Source organism: Harmonia axyridis, chromosome 2 (assembly GCF_914767665.1).
Source record: "Harmonia axyridis chromosome 2, icHarAxyr1.1, whole genome shotgun sequence".
NCBI lineage: Eukaryota > Metazoa > Arthropoda > Insecta > Coleoptera > Coccinellidae > Harmonia > Harmonia axyridis.
The window spans coordinates 23,754,163-23,776,227 of NC_059502.1; the positions used below are offsets into that span (position 1 = coordinate 23,754,163).

A 22,065-nucleotide genomic window follows, 5' to 3' on the forward strand; every position below is an offset into this window, starting at 1 on the left:
CTCATAAACTGTCATTTGTAGGAAACCGGTCATATGTCAATTCCGTCAGTCCGTCTTATGTGTTTTTATTTCGACCAGTCATCCCATATAACGAAGAAGCGAATATTTTTTGTTTTGTTTTAATACAAACTATTGAAAATGGCTCAGGCAGAAGTAGATAGAGAAAAAGTTCTCCAAGACTATCGAAAGAAACTTCTGGAGCACAAAGAAGTGGAATCTCGTTTAAAAGAAAGTAAGTGAAATACGTGTATGAGATTTTTTGACTGATCTTAATTATGTTTTCACTGTTTCCAGTGCGAGAACAGTGTAAAGATCTCACCAAACAGTATGACAAGTCTGAGAATGACTTAAAGGCGCTCCAAAGTATGGGACAAATTGTAGGTGAAGTGCTGAAGCAGCTTACAGAAGAAAAATGTAAGTGAATGCTTGGTTCGATGATTCAAAACTTGGGAATTAATGGTCTCTTTGAATTTTAGTCATAGTTAAAGCAACAAATGGCCCCAGATATGTTGTTGGTTGTCGCAGACAACTAGACAAAGCGAAGTTGAAAGCAGGGACTAGAGTTGCTTTAGATATGACCACATTAACCATAATGAGGTACTTGCCAAGAGAAGTGGATCCATTAGTCTACAATATGAGCCACGAAGATCCTGGAGATGTTACTTATTCAGCAATTGGTGGATTATCAGATCAAATTAGAGAATTGAGGGAAGTTATTGAATTGCCTTTATTAAACCCAGAACTTTTTATGAGGGTAGGTATAACTCCACCTAAGGGTTGCCTTCTTTATGGTCCTCCAGGAACAGGAAAAACTTTATTGGCTAGAGCTGTAGCATCTCAACTTGATGCAAATTTCTTGAAAGTTGTATCTAGTGCAATTGTAGATAAGTATATTGGAGAATCTGCTAGATTAATTCGAGAAATGTTCAATTACGCAAAAGATCATCAGCCATGTATTATATTTATGGATGAAATCGATGCAATTGGTAAGAATGTTATTCTTCTATCTGAATATAAATAAACTTTTCATATTCTAGGGGGTAGAAGATTTTCTGAAGGCACTTCTGCCGACAGAGAAATTCAACGTACTCTAATGGAGTTACTGAATCAGATGGATGGTTTTGACTCATTAGGACAGGTATACAATTTTATTTATATAATTATCTTTCTGTCATGTAGAATCCTTAAAATTCAATATAAATGATTTCTATATTTGCCAATTTTCTTCTTACTGATTGTTTCTAGGTCAAAATGATTATGGCAACTAACAGACCTGACACACTGGATCCTGCTCTATTACGTCCAGGACGTCTAGATAGAAAAATAGAAATACCCCTTCCTAATGAACAAGCTCGTCTTGAAATATTGAAAATTCATGCTGGTCCTATTGCAAAACATGGGGAAATTGATTATGAGGCTATTGTCAAACTTTCAGACTCATTTAATGGTGCTGATTTAAGGTAAAATTCTATGAAAAGTACCAGATGGAACTGCATAAGTATATGTTGTACTCTTTTAGAAATGTATGCACAGAAGCTGGTCTATTTGCTATTAGATCTGAGAGGGAATACGTGATTCAGGAAGATTTTATGAAAGCTGTAAGGAAAGTGGCTGATAATAAGAAACTTGAAAGCAAGCTCGATTACAAACCAGTTTGAATTGGTTCTTCAAATAATTAAGGTTTATATTTTGAGTGATTTGTAATAATTTCATACAATTTCAGTTACAAGTGTGAAGTTGCTATAATAAATACCACAATAATTTTGTGACTCAACTCCCAATTGTTTATCAAATTACATGAAAATCTTATATACCATATATAACAAATTTATACATTTGTTTGATTCAAGTGACAAAAGAAAAGTATTATCACTAGTTTGTTATCCTCAGTCGATTTCATCTTGTTCTCTGGTTTTCTCTACACTTCCAATATCTTGTTGATTTTTGATATTCTCCATTTCTGCCTCTTCTATTTTTGTCTCCATGTCATCCAGAGTCTCTTCTATCTCTCTGCTTAGAGTTTTTTCTTCATTGTCCTATATATCACAAGAATGATTATGTACTAATATTAGAAATCATAACCAAACAAAGAAACAAAGGAATCCTTTTTTCATAACTTCACAATATCTAAATCATTAGACTGAGAAAAACATTGATCCTTTTGAAACACAAAAAAATGTTTATGAATAAATCACATTGTAAACTATTTCTGAGTATGAATTGATAATAATATGAATAAAATTATGTTACGCTACTGACAAATGTTGGCATCAAATCAGTTACAAGGCGATTTCCATTCATCTTATGATTTTCTAAAGCTGGTAGTGCAGATGAAGTGATTTGAAGATTTATTGTTGATTATCCTTATCGACAAGTTCTGTCTATTCAAACAGTTATGAATATTTTTCATTGTTTGAAATTTACGGTTGAATCAACTTATGTAGTAAATGCTATCAGGACAATATAAAGACCTGTCCTCCCTCTGAAGAAAGAGTTGGGAGGCATCCAACTATTTTTTTCATACGCCGTTGTTTTTTCTACATAATAGATTTGTTTATTCGATATTGGAAAACATACTTGAGATTAGCAAATGAAATGCCAATTCTACCGCAAATAGAATTTTGATAATACTTTTAAAGTTTTAAATGACAAATTCCTGATACTGTACCGACAGTTTATAGGTAGTTTTTGTATTATTAAACATGAAAATACATAAGACATAAACAAATGAAAAATCTGTGAGGCGCAGTCTTCACCCCACCTCAATATCCCACAAATCACCAAAAACATATCCACGAATGCACCTAGATGTCAAAACATCTATATCTGCAGACATTCACTCTCACATTTCGAAGTTTCACTACATGTGATTCAAGAGTCTTAGGCAGTATACTACAGCACAACCAAGAATGTCTAGTCCAAATTCACCACCAAAGGTGTATCTAATGTTTGTGTAAAAGTATTGTGTCGACATCTATTAACATTCTTACCTCATCAAGTCTTTCTGAAATTACTTCTGTTTCCTTTTGGATACTTGCGGATTCTAAATCTTGAAATGTCCCTAATTGGATCTGGTCCTCCTTAAATTCACCTTGTTTTGGATACTTGTCCTTTTCTTCTTCGTCATTTACAGTCGAAACCGTTCCACTCACGAAGGTGGGGTGCTCATCATCTTTCCATAATGTTTCTATCAGTTCTAGGAACGGAAGAAAAAATAGGGCATCATGGTTTATTTGGTTATATTTTTTGGACAAAATTTCATAAGTCATCAGATCTTTTCATGAGTTACCTGAAGTACATACATATATTCCTAATATGCTATTTAAAATTTTCAATGATGTTTACGAAGCATATAAAAAGATATTTTCAATTCACAGAAATATTTCTCAAAAAAAGAGCAGTCAAAAAAGTAAACTTTGATTCATTAAATTGTTTGTAGAAGAGCGAAAGGTCGCACGCAAATTTAAATCGAGGATGGGAAATTGAGTTTTTTGTTTTAAGGATTATTATTTTCAATAAAAAACCTTTGGAATCAACCTACCTGAAATTTGGAATATATAGACCGAAAAATCGAATAAAAAAAATACGTTCTATCTGCAAGAAATTTGGTACAAATATCAGTTGTGATACAGCATTGATCCAACAAACTCCTGGTTATGATCTATGAATTTTTAAGGCAAAAAAAAATCAAGCACTCAAAATTTTAAAGAAATTATACATAGGCGTACGTATAACTTTGCTTCCGACGTTTTTTTTCTGAAATTCGAAGCTTTTTTGTAAAAAACTGCTCATAGATTTACGATTCAAAGTATTGTCCATTGCTGGACACTACTTTCTCCCATCTTTCGGCCAGCGTACGAATCCCGCGTTCAAAAAACTGGTCATCTTTTGAAGCGATCCACAAATCGATCCAATTTTTTACTTATTCATAAGACTGGAATTACTGGTCTGCCAGGCCGTGTGCCATTGATGGAAACAAGTGATACTCCGAGGGAGCAACGTCTTGAGAATACGACGTTTAATTCAACGTTTCCAAGTACCACTCACGCAACATGGAGTCGAGGATTGTCATGCGTAAAATAACTTCATCACGTATTTCGTTGTATTGCGGTCGTTTGTCTTTCAATGCTTGGCTCAAACGCATTATTTGCGTTCGATAACGATCACCTGCAATTGTTTCAGTCGGTTTTAACAACTCAAAAGACACTACGCCGAGATGGCCCACCAAATAGTGAGCATGACCTTGGAATCGTGAATATTCGGTTTGACCGTCGACGTGTAAGCATGGCCGGATTATCTCCATAAGTTTCTACGCTTGGGATTATCCTAATGAACATACCAGAGAGGTAATGGCCAAGGCCCCTAGGGAGGTTGTCAATTTTATTAACGTCGTTGACGACCTCCCTGGGTTTCTATGAATGAGTAGGGTAGTGAACAAAAGATCTGCATGGTCGCAGTTCCCGGAAGGCTTACCGAAGCAAAACGACCCCAGTTCAAATAATAATAATAATAATAATCCTAATGAACCCATTTTTCGCCTTCAGTCACAATGCGAACTGTTGGAGCGATCCTCGAATCGATCCAATTTTTTACTTCTTCATTACACCGGAAGTGCTTGTCAGCCAAGCCGTGTGCCATTGATTGAAACAGGTGATAGTCCAAGGGAGCAACATCTGGAGAGTACGGCGGGTGGGGTAGGACCCATCTACGATCTATTTATTTCGATTACCGCTACAGCCATCTATTGCAAAACGGCGGAAGCAAAGTTGTACCCCTAATATTTATAGACAATGGCATAATCATGAAATTCCAAACCTGTAACTCTATCGTTGTAATTAATGAAATATCCCTTACAGCAAGGCTCCAGCTCAATTAGTTTTGGATATATAAATTTGTTTTCGAATTGATGGTGAAAAAAGTGAATTATAATTATTTGCACACTTACAATTGCAAAAACCAACTTAAAAATTGTAATACATAATTAATTAAATTATTTGACAAATTGTATGCTCTCGATGAAAATAAAAACGCTGGTGGATTTAATCTTACTTCTCAGCAGTAGGTATTATCTATAACAAATCATCTTTTAAACATAATATAATTTAATTATTCATCAAAGCGCCTATTCCTGTACCTTGCTTTCATATCGTAATAATAATTATTTTCTTAGATACAAAGTGGTTATAGTTCTACAAAGAAAGTTAAGGACTTTTTCTGACTGACCAAAAATGATGTTTGATTTATTAAGTCTAGTTAAAAGGGCCGATAGCTTTTTCTCAGATTGAATAGTATAGGTACCCATCCAATTGCATAATAAAACATATCTATAAGATTTACAAACCTCCTTCAGTTTGGTATTTAAAGTTGAAACCAGTAGAGCGAATGTCATCTTCTGCTCCACCATCTGTAAAGTGAAAGTCGAGTAAAATCCAAAATTATTTCAAATGAAGGTCTCAATGTTATAAGATGGAGATAAGCCGATTCTTTTATAGAGAAATTATAGTTAGTGTCCTAGGAGTATATAAATTTCATCATTTTCTACACTTCCATGATGCCTAAGATATTTAACATTTGGAGATTATTCTGTTATTGAATTGCATTCCCCTGATACTTACCCTAGGAATGTGTTATTAAATATTCGTTTGCATTTGTGGAAGGATTTTTTGGGTAATTTTCAGTTTATTTCAATCCTTCTACGAGTTATCTATCAGAATATCACGTCAACATTTAGTCGCATATTGCTGGCCATTCAGAAATTAATTTTGCTAGTGTGGCTTAAATATCTTATATCATTAATGCAATCTCTATAAAAATACTGTTTAAAAGCACAAACTACTATAAGTAGGACAACAAAATAAAACTTGACTATGACAATGGGCCCTATTCTGTAACTCGAATGTTTCACTTCTATTGCGTCCAAATTTGGTATTCTATTTCCAATTCTCCTTCTAACGCCAAATCTAATTCGTAATATCTGAAGTGGTGATTCAAAAATTTTTTACTTCACGATAGGTTGGTGGTGTAGGATCAGAGAAACAGGAAAATAATACTCTGTTAGATCGCCGACGTTTCGGAAAAATCTATTTCCATCCTCAGGGCTAAGCTAGACAAATGTTTCTTTCCAAAATCATCTCATTAAAATTCAAATCAATTCTCCAATATTTCACGTAAAAAGAAATTATAATAAATTATTATAATTATAATAAATAAAAAAAAAGCGACCGATGCATAGACAGTACGCCGACATACTGTCGGCGTACATTTGTCTAGCTTAGCTCTGAGGATGGAAATAAATTTTTCCGAAACGTCGGCGAATTAACAGAGTATCATTTTCCTGTTTCTCTGATCCTACACCACCAACCTATCGTGAACTAATTTGTAATTGATATACATAGTAATTTCACTTGAGTTAAAGAATAAAAATTCGAAACGATTCTGGTGCATTTCTATTCGATCCATACCATCTCTATTCGATTTGAAGTTACAGAATAAGGCTGAACAGATACGAACGAATCGGTTCGTATCTGAGAAATCGGAATGTTTCACTTCTATTTCGTCCAAATTTGGTATTATGTATCCAATTTTTCTTCTATCGCGAAATTTAATTCGTAATTCAAATCCATAGTAATTCTACTTGAGTTACAGAATATAAATTTGAAACAATTCTGGAGCATTTCTATTCGATCCATACCATCTCTATTCGATTTGAAGTTATAGAATAGGGATGAATGGCTTATAGTCGCAATCCTGAAAAGGAGATACAACAGGTCGCGTTGGTCACCAGTAGCAGTCGCGGCCGCAACCATCGAAAACCTACCTTTAGGTGTCATATTGTACAGAGTGTCCCAAATTCGATGCTCTACGATGACGATAACGGAATACTTCTCGACAAATCTGCGGCTAAAAAACTGCGTTGAAAAATATAGGATACTCCATTTAAAAACCCCAACAACCAACCAATATCATATAAACCATAAAAATTACTGAAAAAACGTTTTTGATTTCTTTCAATATTTCGAACAGAAACCATGATATACCGAAATATTTGAAACAGTAATTTTTCAGAAACGCCGTGTAAATTCATATTTAATTAAGGAGTTTTCGTTTCAGTGCGACATAATGGTCTATTGTGCATCCCATCAGAGCTATTCTCTCCATAACGTGATCTACAGCTCGCCTTCCAGTTCCAGAGTTCTGATGAACTCCAATATCTGGGATGGCTTCAATGAGGCTAATTCCTCACTTCTATAAGTTTCGTGTCCAAGGCAGGTTTTGCGTTGGCTAGCGATGGCGAAGCATTCCGTCACCAGGTTATCCGGAGTTTCTTCCTCCTCCCAACAGAATCTGCACTCGTCGTTTTCTGTTAGAATCATTTTCATGAGGTGTTTCCTAAGGCAGCAATGCCCTGTGAGGAATCTAGTGAGGAGGTGTAGCATGTTCTTACTAAGATCCAGATACTTCTTGGATCTTGTAGAGTCAAAATTTCCACTTTTTGGAGTGATCCAAACCAGGAAGATTCCGCCAGAGTTTTTCTTTTTCGGTTACCTCCTTTTCCTGAAACTCTTTCTTGTAGGTACATTTGTCTACACCACACAAAGGTTTCGGCCCGATGAAAGGAGTTTGTGCTCCTTTTCTGGCAAGTGTGTGGCCTCCTCATTCCCTCTAATTCCCGAGTGGTCGGGAACCCAGATTAAAAAGACCCTGTTATTCTTACCTATTTCATTAAGTTTTCTTCGGCACTCCAATACCATCTTAGAATCGATGATATGTGAGCTCAGTGCTTTAATTGCAGCCTGATTATCGGAATGTATCGCTATGTCACATTTCCGATAGTTTCTTGCTATGTTAATTTCTACACATCTTTCTATTGCAAGTAACTCTGCCTCAAAGACACTTAGACAGTGGCCTAGCGATATTGAGCATTTGGTACCAGCCCCGAATACTCCAGCGCCAGTCCTCGTCGTGGATTTGGAACCATCTGTATACAATTTGTTGGTATTCTTTTCAAGAACTGGGATTGTGGACTCCTTTTCCCAATCCTCTTTTCTACTTATTATCGCAATGAATGTTTTTTCGATGCTAATTTTCTTTATCATCCCGTCACTGGGAAGGTTCGTTGATGGTATATAATTAGGACCAGGCTCTCTTATTCCTAATTCCCTAGATAGTCTTAGAGTGGCCTCATAGGCCACTCTAGGTATGAGATCTGTGATTATCTCTAATGCCCTAGTTGGGCACGTTCTCATAGCTCCAGTGATTCAAACACAGGCTAACCTTTGTATTGTATCAAGGGCTTTCCTCGTGCTAGTCTGACTTGCTCTAGTTTGTCAGAATATTGCCTCATAAATTATTGTCGGCCTCACAATCATGACGTACATCCATCGCAGCATTTTTGAGTTACATTCCGAAGTCTTACCAGCGAAACGCCATAAGGCCTTTTGTTGCCATATCCTCGATGTGTTTCCTCCACAGAAGTTTGCTGTTTAGTGTTATTCTCTGATTTCCATTCTGTGATGTCTCCGTTTAGAGAGAGGGATTTCATAGCTGGAAGTTTCCTTTTCCGAGTGAATGGGGTAACTATGGTCTTGGATGGGTTAATGTTCAGCCCCACTGACAAGTACCATTGTTCAATTATACTAAGGCCCTCCTGCATTAAGTCGCATAAGGTGCTCTCGAATTTCCCTTGAACTATTAAGACTATATCGTCTGCATAGCCTATACAGTCGAAGCCAAGCTCTGTAAGTGTGTGGAGTAATTCATCCACGCCCTATAACTCGAGAACGAATCGAGATATCTATGATTTGGTTTCTGATATCATATTATTCCGAAAAAAGAGCTCGGGGTCCTTGAAGATTTTTTTCCTAAATCTAAGTCTTATGGTGCTAGAGATGCTTTCAGTTAACATCGAATTTGGGATAAAGATTTCTCATATATTTTCCTCAAAACACTAGACTGTGAAAATTAAAGTAATTCCGATTAACGTGTTCCTCAAAATTCAGAATGCTAATATAATTAATTAATTATCTAGTTACCTTTTTTCGGAGCTGGCACCGTATCTATTAGATCATCAAATATTGTATCGGTGAGTCCTTTTAGTTTTTGTGTTTGCTTTTGCTTTATCCTATCCCTGACCATCTGTTTTTGTACCTCAGGTAGAACGAAATGATGCACCAAGTCTGCTATAGTCTCCTCTTGTTCGCTGACTTCGATAGATCTGCGGCAGAAAAGTTGACAAAAAACTAGGTTAGGATGGAAACTTCAGTTTTGCAAAATCTTCATTGCTCTTGCTCTTCACTCTTACATACCTTTCTAGTTGTGCGGCCATGTTTTGTTCAATTCTATGCGTTAAATTCTGAATATAAGAAGTAGCTTCATCGTTTGAGGCAAAGTCCATTCCTTCTGTGATTATATCTTGAAGATATAAATCCACAGTATCCTGATGTACTTTCACCATTTGTTTGAACATTTCATCATGTTCCCTCCTTCTACGGAGCTCTTGCTGTCGTCTGTAGAAGATGAGAAAAATTTAGGTGTAAATCGTAAGTATAAAAACGAGTATATAGACAACTCGCACAGTGTGTTCGCATATTGGCGGAACGGTTTCGGTAGTCTTTATATTGAGGCTGTAAATCAGTCAATTCATGTTTATGACCTGAAGCAGGTCTCACATTTGGGTTCTTTCGTGCCAAAAAAACACAGAGCGATATAAATCCGATTCGAAAGAGTTTCACTTCCACAATAAGATTTGTTTCAATTAATTAGTGATTTCTGTTCCTATATATCGTTTACCGTATGTGGATGATCTTGAAGCAGTCCCAGATCATTAAATTACGCTTTGGTATGCCTTCTTATTCATTAGAAACAACATGCAACATACCTTCCAGCCTCCGCAGCTTCCCTATCGTTTCTCTCTCTTTCATTCAAGAAGCAGATGGCGTGAGCTCTTCTCTCATCCAGTAGACGCCTCAGTTCCTTATTTAGGAAGTCTAGTAGAGACCCAACAACACTACCCTCTAGTTTGTTCAAAGATTTCTGCAGCTTTTCAATCTAAGCAGAAATGGAAAAAATTCATTTCTTGGAATCGAGATAAGCTTTGAATGATTACCCTATTGCGTTGTATGGCTTCTTCTCGTTGTTGATGTTTGATTTTCTTTCTGGTCTCTCCGATCACTTCTCTCTGTTCCTCTAACAAGCCTGTGCTGTATTTCAACTCTTTGATCAATTCGCGGCATTTATCCCTTCCTTCATAAATCTGAAATAAATTTCACGAAAAACTTTAATTATAAAAAAAAATTCAATTTGTAACACGAATAAACTGTAATGAAAACAACCAATACCCTCTGTTGGCCCTGCTTTCGGTCTTTTTTTCTATGCTCAGTGTGGCATAAAAAGCATCGACAAATGTATTTTTATGATCCCTATCTGTTAAGGCTTGCTGCTAAGACTTGAGGATGTAACCCTAAAATACTGCGATTATTGGAAGTCATGATTGTGGGACCAATAATAACCAAAGGGACAGTAGTTTGCTCAACTAAAGCTAGTTAGAGTAGCTTGAATAATATTCTCGACAAATAACAAAGGCTAGCCTGAATGTGCATCACTGGATTTATGAGGACGTGCCCAACTAGGGCACTAGAGGTTATTATAGATCTATCACCTCTCGACCTCTACATCTACAGGCTAGCTCATGAGACCATTCTCAGAATATCTAAGGAAGGTACAGATAATGAGTCCTTTCTAACCAACTACATTTCTTCAGCGAATCTTCCTAGTTGCGAAATGATCAGAAAAGTAAGTATCGAAGAACTTAACTGCGATCCTAAGTAGAAACTGATACTGAAAAAGGAAAGATACCACTCAAATATTCAATAGAAATACCTCAAAACCCTTTTTATTACCATTTTTAGGGTCCTGTGCAGTTTAGAGAAAAATACTCGGGAAAATGAACCTAGAATGAAATGTGACATAGTAATACTAGGAAACCAAGAGAGACATCTATGGAAGAACCTCCAAGGGTAAAACATGCTACAACTGATACCTAACTGTCTTAAAGGACACTTATGACTTTAACAAATACTGGAGAAAAAAATTCTGATCACCTGGCCACAGAATACCTCGCTATTGCAAACCAACGCAAAAAAAAAAGATTTGGACGAGAAACTTCTAGGATGTTAACTCCTTGATGAAGTCATCCCGAATACTGGAATGTGAGAAAAGCTCTGATAGGTGGCGCAATAAACATTAAGGTCGTAGTGCAAGGTGACCCCTTAACAGTAATCAGCAATCTGTTAAAGCTTACCAACATTTGAGATGCTCTTCCTTTCAACACGCTCTGCAACGTGATCAGGGCTTGATATTTGTCTTCCTCCATGTCTGGTAACTCGTCTGTTTCTGGAGTAGAAGCTTCTGAGATGGACTTGTCGATCCTAACTCGTAAGGTGCACCTCCTCTTGGTCGTCTTGTGCAAATCTAAAGAATATACATACAAGAAGAAGGCTATAAACGATTGGACTGATAAATTGAATATTATCATATGAATGAGTTGGTGAAATGAGTTACTGGATAAGCGTTTGAACTTTAAACGTCAAGTATCTTCATTTCTGCCTTACTACTTACTCACTTTTCAATTCCTCGTGTAGCTTTTTCAAAACTGGTGTAGTCCATTTGGTTTCTCTCATGCATATATGGGTGCCCGGCAATTTGGCGGTATTGTAGTCGTCCTTCAAGATGGTTGCCTTGTCAATCCATCTTGGTAAGGTGTTGAATTCTTCGACTCCTGCAGGAATTATTACTTTTTTAATAATTTGTTTATAGAATAAAATTACAAATAACTGAAGTGTTATGTGTAGAGGATAATTTGTATATAAATCATTCCACACTCACTTCAAAGAAGAAATGACAGGGATTTAAATCTAAATTGAATGATGGATATTCTACTGAGGACGGTTTTATGCAATAGAATTTTCTTGTGGTTATACCTATAAACTGTGCCTTATAGTATTTGAGCCTCTCGTCCATGACCTGGTGCCATCTCATGGGATGCTCCCCGTGTCTCATAAGCGGGGCGTACAGCTCAGACTTGGGATGCGCATGTTCCTCTACCACGTCAGTAGCGTGGTACTTGCTCTTCACACCCAGGTGCTTAAATTCCAGCTTCCTGAGTTCTGAAAAAAGACGTGACCATCACTAGCGACTTTCAAGTCTTCCCGAACTGACCTCGCTCGGTTCTCTTCCTCAACTTCTGAATCTGGGCGTTGGTTTCCGTCTTCTTTATCTCGGCTATGTTTTTCAACTTAATATAGTTTCTCTCCTTTGATTTGCGATGGAGTTCGTTCAGCATTTCTTCGAGCAGTTTCATGCGTAACTCCTGGATTTCATGGATTTCCTGGAACGAAAGTCGTGTGTTTTTTTTATTACAACTTTTCGATATTTGTGTAGGTATAGCATCAAAATATTAACATTTGTACTTTTCATTAACGGAAATAGAATTTTTAGGTAAAGATATAGATCTATCGAAATATATATAAAAAAAGGGTTTTTTAGGGGTTGAGCTTTCACCAAAGCCAAACCTATAGTTGCGATAATAAAAAAAAATAATTATTTGTGATATAGGTATATTGAGATAATACCTGTTCTCTAAATGCCCATTCGTCTCTCTCCATAGCATCGATTATGTTTCTTCTTTTCTCCAAAGTGGCTTCATCAGTAGGCGGAGGTAAGTATTTCTCCCATGCTCTTTTCATTCGTGCTCTTTCGATAAGAACAACCTCATTTTTCCCAGCTGGTAAACCACTTCCTAAAATTCAAAATGAAAAAAATTAGTTATTCCAGAGAATACTCATTGTCCAGTGACACATCAATAATAAAAACATCTTCGTGATATAGAATATACGAATGTTCTCTTTCAATGGTGGTGTGGGGATGGTCTCAGATGCATGCAGTATTTCTGTCCAAACATTAAGTTTTTGAGAAATACTAAGAAGCTTTTTCTTTCTGGGCCACTATCTTACTACGGATGGGTTATGTATTCTATTCAAGGAAAACGCTGACTCACATTCGAATAAAATATTGCTTAGAAATGCACTATTTTCATTCTCTTTTTGCATCATCTTTTCACAGAATTCCATATGTTTTATTTTGTCCTCATGAATAAATTGTTTGAATCTTATAACATCGGTTATCATTCCTTTTCAAAATATTACGAACAGTTTTATCGCTCATATCGTCTTGTTCAGCAAGTGCTCGTTTAAAAAAATAACCATTATTGTCGCAAATAAATTCCCCGCATGCAATAAAATAATAGTATATTATTCAACGAGCGGTAATGTAGGTCATAACTCACGCAAATGAAGTTTGCAGCACGAGCCGCAGGCGAATACTGTAATTCATCAAGTGAGTTATGACTATTAACGCAAGTTGAATACTATACTTTATCTACGACTATATCAATAAATACTAAGAAAAAAATACAGCCTTAGAATATAGACAGAAGGAACGGAAAGTAAACATTTGTGCTCGATCCCGAGTACAAGAGAGATGGAAACTTAGTGTCGCCAATCACACTCGAACTAGCTTCTGCTAGCTCGAATCTAGTACAGAGTACAGACATAGAACTATATTAATTGAAAAATCTCAATAGTTCCCTGTAAACTGCTACACATATCTTGAAAATTTCTCCCTTAAATTTTTTTCGGGTGAGTAAGTCTGTATGGTAACATTAGCTGTTTCTCTTTTGGAAATGTATATATAATATATCATCTTCACTGTCTGAATTAATCGTTTTCAGCAAAAAATTCACAATAATTAGATATCAACTTAATTTGAAAACGTCAAAATTATAAAATGACATTCCCTCGGACATTCCTCCCCTAAATAACAATAATGGAATGTTCTCTTTTGGCCAATCGAATTGAAGCAGAGAAGTATAGAAGCACAGATCCATCTTTTCCGATTCATTATAGTGAGTTATAGTAGTGAGTTATTATAACTCACGCTGTTTGTTAATAGATGCTATTAATTGCTCAAAAGCAGTTGAATAATGAATATATAATTCAATAGGAGTAGATAAAATTATCTTAACCCATCCCACGGTTGAAGAGCCACTGCTAGCGGAGGCTGCAACTGTGACCATCCCTATTTCGCCATTGAAAGAAAACACTCGTTTATTCGATATCTTATCACGGAGATGTTTTGATTGTTGCGCTGGACTATGATTATTTTCTGGAATAACGTTGAATGTCCCATATTTCCGAATGTATTCACCTAACCTGTAGAAAAGTTTCTGTTGCCTCGTAGTGAACAACCGCGAAATACAATGCTTATAACTACTTTCAATCTGAGCTTCTGATATGAAAAACAGCAGTGTATCAGTATAAGGGGGATATATTGTTATTGAAATAACGGTATATGTAGGTTTTCACTACCAGTAATGCATATAAGAGTGAAGATAACTCTGAGTGTGAACATAACTTCCTCACCCCATTTCAGAAAGTCCAGCTTCAGAAGTTGTGGACTAGTGCTTCCGTCATTGTTGAACAGCCTGTAATCTGGTTGCCATGGAGAAGTTTGCATCTCCGATTCACGATAATCGGTCTGTATGTTTACGTTCATCTTGTCTCCAGCTGCTCTGTCCTTGTATTCACCGTAGTCCTTTGGTATCTTCTTCAACGTGAACACGGGGAAATGAAGGAATGGTATGACCTCACTGGGATAGGTGACAACCGGTACACTGTGAAAAGATCATCCTAATTTCAGTTGAAGACGGTTTCTAGTTGAAGTTGGCTTCATTTTATATTCCATAATTTTATGCCAAACTTCTAGTACCTAGTTTACCGAAAATTCTTCTGAAGTATCCACTAGGAGAAGACTCTCAAAAATGGATTTTTTGGCTTTTATTTATATTACTAACCCATCAGATTGTCATAGTTGATTGTAGGGTGATTATAAAATGGGAGTTAGAACCAGAAGGATACAATTACGTTTTTTCAAGTTTTTTGAAGCATAAGACACTGATGAGGAAAAATTGTATTAAAAATACAAAAATTCCAAAATGTTCTTCTGTCTTTATGTTAACTTAGTTAGGTATTCAATTCATTAATCCTTATATTCATCTTTAAAGAATAAAAGGAAAAGTGTCTCCGTTCAAGTAAATCGAAACCTTTGAAAATGAGGTTTTCATAATTTGACTTATCTTTTTCTATATGAAACTTGAAGACAAACTGACAAACAAGAGACTTCCTGAAAATTTTTCGAAAATTCTCTGTAGGTACATCGTATCGGATTCGCCAACTGGCCTTGGCGAAAGCCAAAACCTACTCTTTCGATTTTTTTTTTCTGTTTATTTCAAAACTGTACCAAGTTTGGCGCTTAAAAGCTGAAGATGCGTGAAGCCCCGCTAATTCGTGTCAAAATTTGACGGCAGGCCGACCATTAGTTTGTGAGATATTACGTTGTGAGTGTAGCTTCTTTTGTTATTTGAAAAAAGATGAAAAAAAAAAGAAATTCGTGTGCTGATAAAATATTGCTTTTTGAGGGGAAAAAATACAGTCGAAGCAAAATCTTGGCTTGGTGAAGAGTTTCCAGGGTCTGCACCAGGAAAATCAACCATCATTGATTGGTATGCTAGGTTCAAACGTGGTGAAATGGGAAATGAAGACGGCGAACGCAGTGAACGCCCAAAAGGTCGTCTTCACCGACGAAAAAATCAAAAAAATTCACAAAATAATTTTGAATGACCGTAAAGTGTTGATCGGGATAGAAGATATTGTAAAGATATCATCTGAACGTGTACATCATATCATTCACCAATATTTGTAGCTGTGTGCAAAATGAGTGCCGCGCGAGCTCACAATCGATCAAAAGCAACAACGTGTTAATGATTGTGAGCAGTGTTTGAAGCTGTTTAAGTAGCATAGACCTGAATTTTTGCGCCGATATGTGACAATGGATAAAACATGGCTCCATCATTTCACTCCGGAGTCCAAGCTGGCATGGTTATGGCATTCTGGGATGCGCAAGGTATAATATTCATTGATTACCTCCAAAGGCCAGACCATCAACACTGATTATGTTATTATATTATAACGGATGAAATCGTTAAAAAACAGCCCCATTTGAAGAAAAAAAGAACTGTTTCATCAAGACAATGAGCCCTGTCTCAAATCAATGGAAGCAATGGCAAAATTCCACCGTATTCGCCAGATTTGGCCCCCAGCGACTTTTTCCTGTTCTCAGGCCTCAAAAGAATGCTCGCTAGAAAAAAATTCAGCGCCAATAAAGAAATAATCGCCAAAATGAGACCTATTTTTAAGCGAAAGGAAATTCGTACTACAAAAATGGTATCGAATTTAGCCAAAAAAAATGTGTTTTACTATGGAAGATCGGGGACTTTTTAATTGGCCTGCTATGGAAATTCAAGAAGAATATAAGGAAAACAATGACGTGAGTCAGAAGCTTTTCAGCTCTCGTTCATGAAAGCTCCAATTGTACCCTTGGAGACCACATCTATATACAGGTCTGTGCTTTCCCCATTTTTTTTATACATATTAGTATAGAAATAACTACCGTTTTCAATTGCGTTCCTAGCAAATTTCACAGAATTTAGATGTATGTCAATATGGATCCCACTATGGTCTATTATCTTGAATGTTGGAATTGTCTAATACCTATAAAAGCTGCCTCCAGCAGATTGTTCGTATAACAGCAAATTTCTTCATTTCACAGCATGTTTTTCCAAATCGATACGTTCTGCTTTCTATAAGTAATTATTGACAAATTAAAGTTATACCTAGGAATCCAAATGGCTCAAGCTTAAACAGAAGCAGCAATAATAGGATCTTATGATAAATCCTAAAGCTCAAATCTTGTATTCTAATAGTCCGGGAGCCAGTAACAGATATACATGAACAAGTTCCTCTCGAGAGATACTTGGTGAGATGCATCAGATAATAGTAATAAAAAGCCTCGTGAACGTCAGCTACGACTCTGATACTGAATCGGAGAGTGGAAGTAACTAAATATTATTGTGCAACATGTGGAGAAAGTCCTTTTCTCGCGAGTGTGGCACTCTCTGATTCATTATCAAAGTCGCTGTCAGAGCTGTCATTGAAAATATATTTTTTTTTTCATGTTTGAGGCACCAGCTGACATATAATCCACCATGCTATAGCCAGCTGATTATATTTTTTTGGCTAGATATTGGGTTAGCTACAATTTGACAAATTTTCAGTTGGGAGGAAATGACTGAATGTGTTTTTTTTTCTTCGTGTTTGGGGGGCTGCCGCCGCTCTTCCCCCCAACCGAGTCGTAGCTGACGTTCACGAGGCTTTTTATTACTATTATCTGATGCATCTCACCAAGTATCTCTCGAGAGGAAATAATCAACCAAATTTGCACCTGGCTCCCGGACTATAAGGCATTCATTGTATGCTGGACAAACTTGAACACAGCTGTTCTATTTGATAGTTAGATCATATCGCTATTGGTATTTGACCGTACTCGGTACCTGAAAAATTTCGGTCTATCGTGACCCTGGACAGGATGAGGTTTGTTGTGGATTTGCTTGAAATAGTGGTCGCTCTTCATCTTCTGCTCTTTGTAAGAAGGTATGTCCTTCGGTTGTCGAAGAACTAGTTGTTTTCGGGGATAACTGGGAAGATCGGAAAACATGGTGGAGAATACAGGACATACTTGCTGGAATAATCAAAGGATTCCATGGTTTATAGGATTTTTTATTTAATGACTAAAATGGCAGATTTGTGTACTTTCATCAATTAAATAACATAAAGGAGAAGAATTTTGATGCTCATCGACATCTATGTTAGTCAATAGGTACATAACGGACAATATATTTCCGAGTCTACCAAAGGTAGTAGAAGCATTTTAATCAGCTTTGGAATAAAAAAAAATCATGGTCTTCAATTTCAAAATTCCTACTCAAGAAATACATTTCAGACCATAACTACTGAACAACTCGGTTTTCTGTCTGCCAGTCTATGTCTGTATATCCCCGTAGCAGCCTTAATTTTTGCAATTCTCGTCTATGGAAATTGGACTGCGTATTCTGTTTGGGCATTATAGACAGTCCCAATAACATTAACTTTTCCAGATGAAGTGTGTGCTTTTAGTATGCGCCAACGTTAAATTTTCGGGTTTTATATCTCTCGTTTTGCTTGTCATAAAAATTGGTATGGATAATCGAAAACTGTAGTAAGAGATTCCATGAAAATGTCAATGCTTGCTCATGCGAAAATGTATTCTAATTTCAAATAAATTTGGTATAGGCATTCGAGGTGAGATATGAAATGCTCCAATAAACGATGCATTTTGTGCATGCGTAAATTAAAATTCTTCAGTGCTGTCTTTTTTTGAGCGATAGACGAGAAAACATAGGGCCATAACCATTGGCAGAGAATTTTATTATTACAACATGTTATTTTTTTCTGTAAGACCTGTACATTGTCCCAAATTCAAGTTGAAAAATTATTTTTCCTATTAGCTCACCTATATCATTCAATTGAACGTACAAAGATTGAAGGAATATCAATCGAAATTGATTTTGTTCCCCATCCACAATAAAAAGAAATTGAAAGCAGGAGAGGCTAATGATGAAGAAAGGAAGGTTGCCACTCAATTAACTACTGAAGTACTTCCTATTCGTCAAGCTTCTATCAAGTTGAAGGCTAAGGTGCCAACGGAAGAGGAAAAGAACTTCAGTCCATACAACACCCTCAGAAAGGCGCGTGCTGATGCTAGATTGAATTCGTGCTAAGAGAGCAAAGGATGCTGCCGAGAATGAAGATGTAACCAAGCCTTTATAAGAAAAGAAACAGAAGAAATAAATTTTTCTGATAAATATTTGATAAGTGTAAATATAATAAAATATTCTAAACTCTTATGAATCTATAAAAACATGATTGTCGATGCAAATAATGACTTGTTGGCTAAAAGAAGAACACTCATTTCAGTGAATTGAAGAGGTTTTTCTCCGAATATTGATGAGTTATATGAAAAAGTAAGTAAGTATAGTCTATATCTTAGGGAATGAAAATGAATTGGCTTCTATACATAATATATTGGTATTGATACTTACGTATTTTGCCATTGCCATTCTAGCAATTATTCCTGCTTTATAATGATCTCTAGGACCAGAAACAACAAACAATGGGTCTGTAAGAAAATAGAATTCCAGTTTTCATATTTTAACAAACGTACTTATTCTTCATATATATTTTGATATTGATATATCGCTATAACGAAGTGCAGGGAATTTAGTTTGATTCCTACCATAAACAAGATCTTGTGGTCGATATGATAGATTCTTGATTTGCTTCATCGACATTTTTAACGAAACAATTTTCCTCTTAGAAATTAATGTTGGGTATAAGATATTCTATTTTGACATAATTATCATATGAGAGTTTGATCAATTATATTGCCATAGACACAAACTATATTTTCTGAAGTGAAAATTGATGTGCTTCAACACGGAAAGCCAACTGTTCTTCTTCTTTTTATATTCCTAGAGAAGAAACTTCTCGCTACTGATTCATGATACCATCGTAATATATTCCTTAATTCCCTAATATCTTAAGAAAATAACGAAAAAGGGAATTGTGATGCTGTGAGGATTATTTCGTAATCGATATATAATTCAAAATAATTCTTGAGATTTATTATTTACAATTTTGTTTATCATGTATATATATATAATACTATTTTCATTTTAATATTTGTATATTTGTCTTATGTTATTTCATAAATATTTGTACAATAAGCTTAATGATCATTCCAGGTTTATTCCTTCCCAGAAATATATCTAATGAGTCAAAAAGATTCAGTACTCATTATCTCCAGAGGTTTTATTCAAAAGAAATCTTGATTTCTCGGAAAAAAAAAATTATATCCAATCCTGTTTGAAAAGATTGGAGAGGTATATTTCAAGCTTATGCTAGTAGTAGAAAAATATATCAGTTGATTTATTTGAATTGTCATGCAATCTTCATTTCATAAGACAATATTTCGAACAAATGAATACTCATTTAATTAATTAAATGGGGGAATCTACAGGATGATTTTTGAAAACTTAGGAATGTTTGAAAAGCATGGGTGTATATTTTGAATAGTCACTGTGGTGATTTTCTTCTATTTGGAACGTCAGAAGAGGATAAAAACTTCGTCAAAACTCATAATTCTCGGTAATTGGTAGAAGTGCAGAAGACACGAATATTTCTTCCATGAGTTCAAAATTCAAAATTCTGGAATGATCGAGAATTTGTTAAAATGAGCCTTCTGTACGAGAAGGTGCCATACATTATATTCTCTAATCCACTGAATTTTTATTGAACTTAGGAATAAACTAATGAACTTATTTATTTATTATTTCCAGAAATGTCGTTCACTGATTTTAGCATTGAAAAATGTTGGTTGGCAGAAATGTTTTCTTTATCCCAAATGTGAAAGATAATGGGGAAATCCCTCAGAGAACTGTTTGAGAAGAAGAAAAAGAATAACTATGAAATCTATCTGAAATGAATGGATTTGCCACAGAATTAGAGAAAAAATATACGCCATGGATCAAACGTCATAGAATGATTACACAGGTTGACACAAAATGTCGACCAACTTGGTCGGTTGGCCATTTTAATCCGATTAATATTACGGTAATTATTGTTTATTACCACTGACAATTTTTCCTTCTGGAACATTTGCAGAATCTTATTATTGAAATTCAATCCTATTACCATCATTAAAACAAGTTTTATACTTTCAGTTTCAACTACAAAGAAAATAAGGTAACTATAACAATTTAGGGATAATATTTTGTATTTTGCCTGGTTTCGAAGTTGTCTCATGTTCAATCATCAGGCACTAATCATCAGTGTCTGATGATTCACTTGAAATAAGTTCGAAATTGCACGGTTACACGAAATACCTAATCACCAAATTGTTAGGGGAGGTATGTCACTTCGATAATTTTGACGTTCATAGGTAAATTTTGGGGTTTGCCACTAAAGTTCTTTCTCTATTCTTATATTTCTGTATTTATTGATATAGTCCTAGATAAACTATATTATTCAACTTGCGGTAATGGTCATAACTCACTTGATGAATTACAGCTGCAAACTTCATCTGCGTGAGTTATGACCTACATTATCTCTCGTTGAATAATATACTATAAACTGTTTCAGCCATTATTAATTGATAGTTGATGATGATTGATAGTATATTATTCAAAGAGCAGTAATGTAGGTCATAACTCACGCAGATGAAGTTTGCAGCACGAGCCGCAGGCGACGGGACATTCCTCCCCTCAATAACAATAACCGAATAAAGCTCAGAAGTATAGAAGCACAGAGCCATCTTTTCCGATTTATTATAGTGAGTTATAGCTGTAAGTTATTATAACTCACGTTGTTCGTTAATAGATACTATTAATTGCTCAAAAGCAGTTAAATAATGAATATATAATTCAATAGGAGTAGATAAAACAAATTTCATACTTCCTATGTTTTCACTACCAAAAATGTGATATTAATGGCCAGTTGCACCATTTGCCTAAGCAATGATTAAAATTCAAACATTGATTACTTTCTGATTTTTCTTAGGAAATCAGAAAGTAATCAATGATTAAATTTTTAATCAACGATTAGGCAACTGGCCATTAATATTACATTTTTGGTAGTGAAAACATAGAAAGTATGAAATTTGTTTCATCTACTCCTATTGAATTATATATTCATTGCTTTGGAGCAATTAATAGTATCTATTAACGAACAACGTGAGTTATAATAACTCACAGCTATAACTCACTATAATAAATCGGAAAAGATGGCTCTGTGCTTCTATACTTCTGTGCTTTATTCGGTTATTGTCATTGAGGGGAGGTATGTCCCCTCGCCTGCGGCTCGTGCTGCAAACTTCATCTGCGTGAGTTATGACCTACATTACCGCTCTTTGAATAATATACTATCAATCATCATCAAATATCAATTAATAACGGCTGAAACAGTTTATAGTATATTATTCAACAAGAGATAATGTAGGTCATAACTCACGCAGATGAAG

At 35.6% G+C, this 22,065-nt stretch overlaps 2 protein-coding genes across 3 annotated transcripts; one reads left to right on the forward strand and one right to left on the reverse strand.

Moving 5' to 3' along the window:
- Positions 1–31: 31 nt before the first annotated feature.
- On the forward strand, positions 32–1,781 carry LOC123672601 (26S proteasome regulatory subunit 10B). Its single transcript, XM_045606769.1, has 6 exons — positions 32–232; positions 295–414; positions 477–986; positions 1,038–1,138; positions 1,246–1,460; positions 1,520–1,781. The coding sequence occupies exons 1-6, from the start codon at positions 139–141 to the stop codon at positions 1,656–1,658; spliced, it is 1,179 nt and encodes a 392-aa protein (XP_045462725.1). The 5' UTR covers positions 32–138; the 3' UTR covers positions 1,659–1,781.
- On the reverse strand, positions 1,762–19,431 carry LOC123672594 (cilia- and flagella-associated protein 91-like). Of its 2 annotated transcripts, XM_045606758.1 has the most exons (16): positions 19,285–19,431; positions 19,091–19,167; positions 17,504–17,691; positions 14,478–14,728; positions 12,630–12,796; positions 12,217–12,385; positions 11,979–12,164; positions 11,621–11,776; positions 11,300–11,469; positions 10,106–10,252; positions 9,878–10,047; positions 9,306–9,506; positions 9,033–9,214; positions 5,342–5,404; positions 2,991–3,196; positions 1,762–2,036 (listed from the first exon to the last, which is right to left on the reverse strand). In XM_045606758.1, the coding sequence occupies exons 1-16, from the start codon at positions 19,337–19,339 to the stop codon at positions 1,887–1,889; spliced, it is 2,538 nt and encodes an 845-aa protein (XP_045462714.1). In that variant the 5' UTR covers positions 19,340–19,431; the 3' UTR covers positions 1,762–1,886. The 2 variants fall into 2 exon arrangements, with proteins under 2 accessions (XP_045462714.1, XP_045462715.1); XM_045606759.1 differs by lacking the exons at positions 19,091–19,167; positions 19,285–19,431 and adding an exon at positions 16,665–16,753 and having other exon boundaries at positions 17,504–17,615.
- Between the last annotated feature and the right edge of the window lie 2,634 nt (positions 19,432–22,065).

Bases quoted from the DNA above. Each gene is read 5' to 3' on its own strand.
- LOC123672601 (XM_045606769.1), top strand. From the start codon at position 139: ATGGCTCAGGCAGAAGTAGATAGAGAAAAAGTTCTCCAAGACTATCGA. The intron at 1,139-1,245 runs GTATACAATTTT...GATTGTTTCTAG, and splicing joins GTTTTGACTCATTAGGACAG to GTCAAAATGATTATGGCAAC. The intron at 1,461-1,519 runs GTAAAATTCTAT...GTACTCTTTTAG, and splicing joins TTTAATGGTGCTGATTTAAG to AAATGTATGCACAGAAGCTG.
- LOC123672594 (XM_045606758.1), bottom strand. From the start codon at position 19,339: ATGTCGATGAAGCAAATCAAGAATCTATCATATCGACCACAAGATCTT. The intron at 9,215-9,305 runs GTATGTAAGAGT...TTTCTGCCGCAG, and splicing joins ATGGCCGCACAACTAGAAAG to ATCTATCGAAGTCAGCGAAC. The intron at 5,405-9,032 runs GTAACTAGATAA...TTCACTTTACAG, and splicing joins GGTGCCAGCTCCGAAAAAAG to ATGGTGGAGCAGAAGATGAC.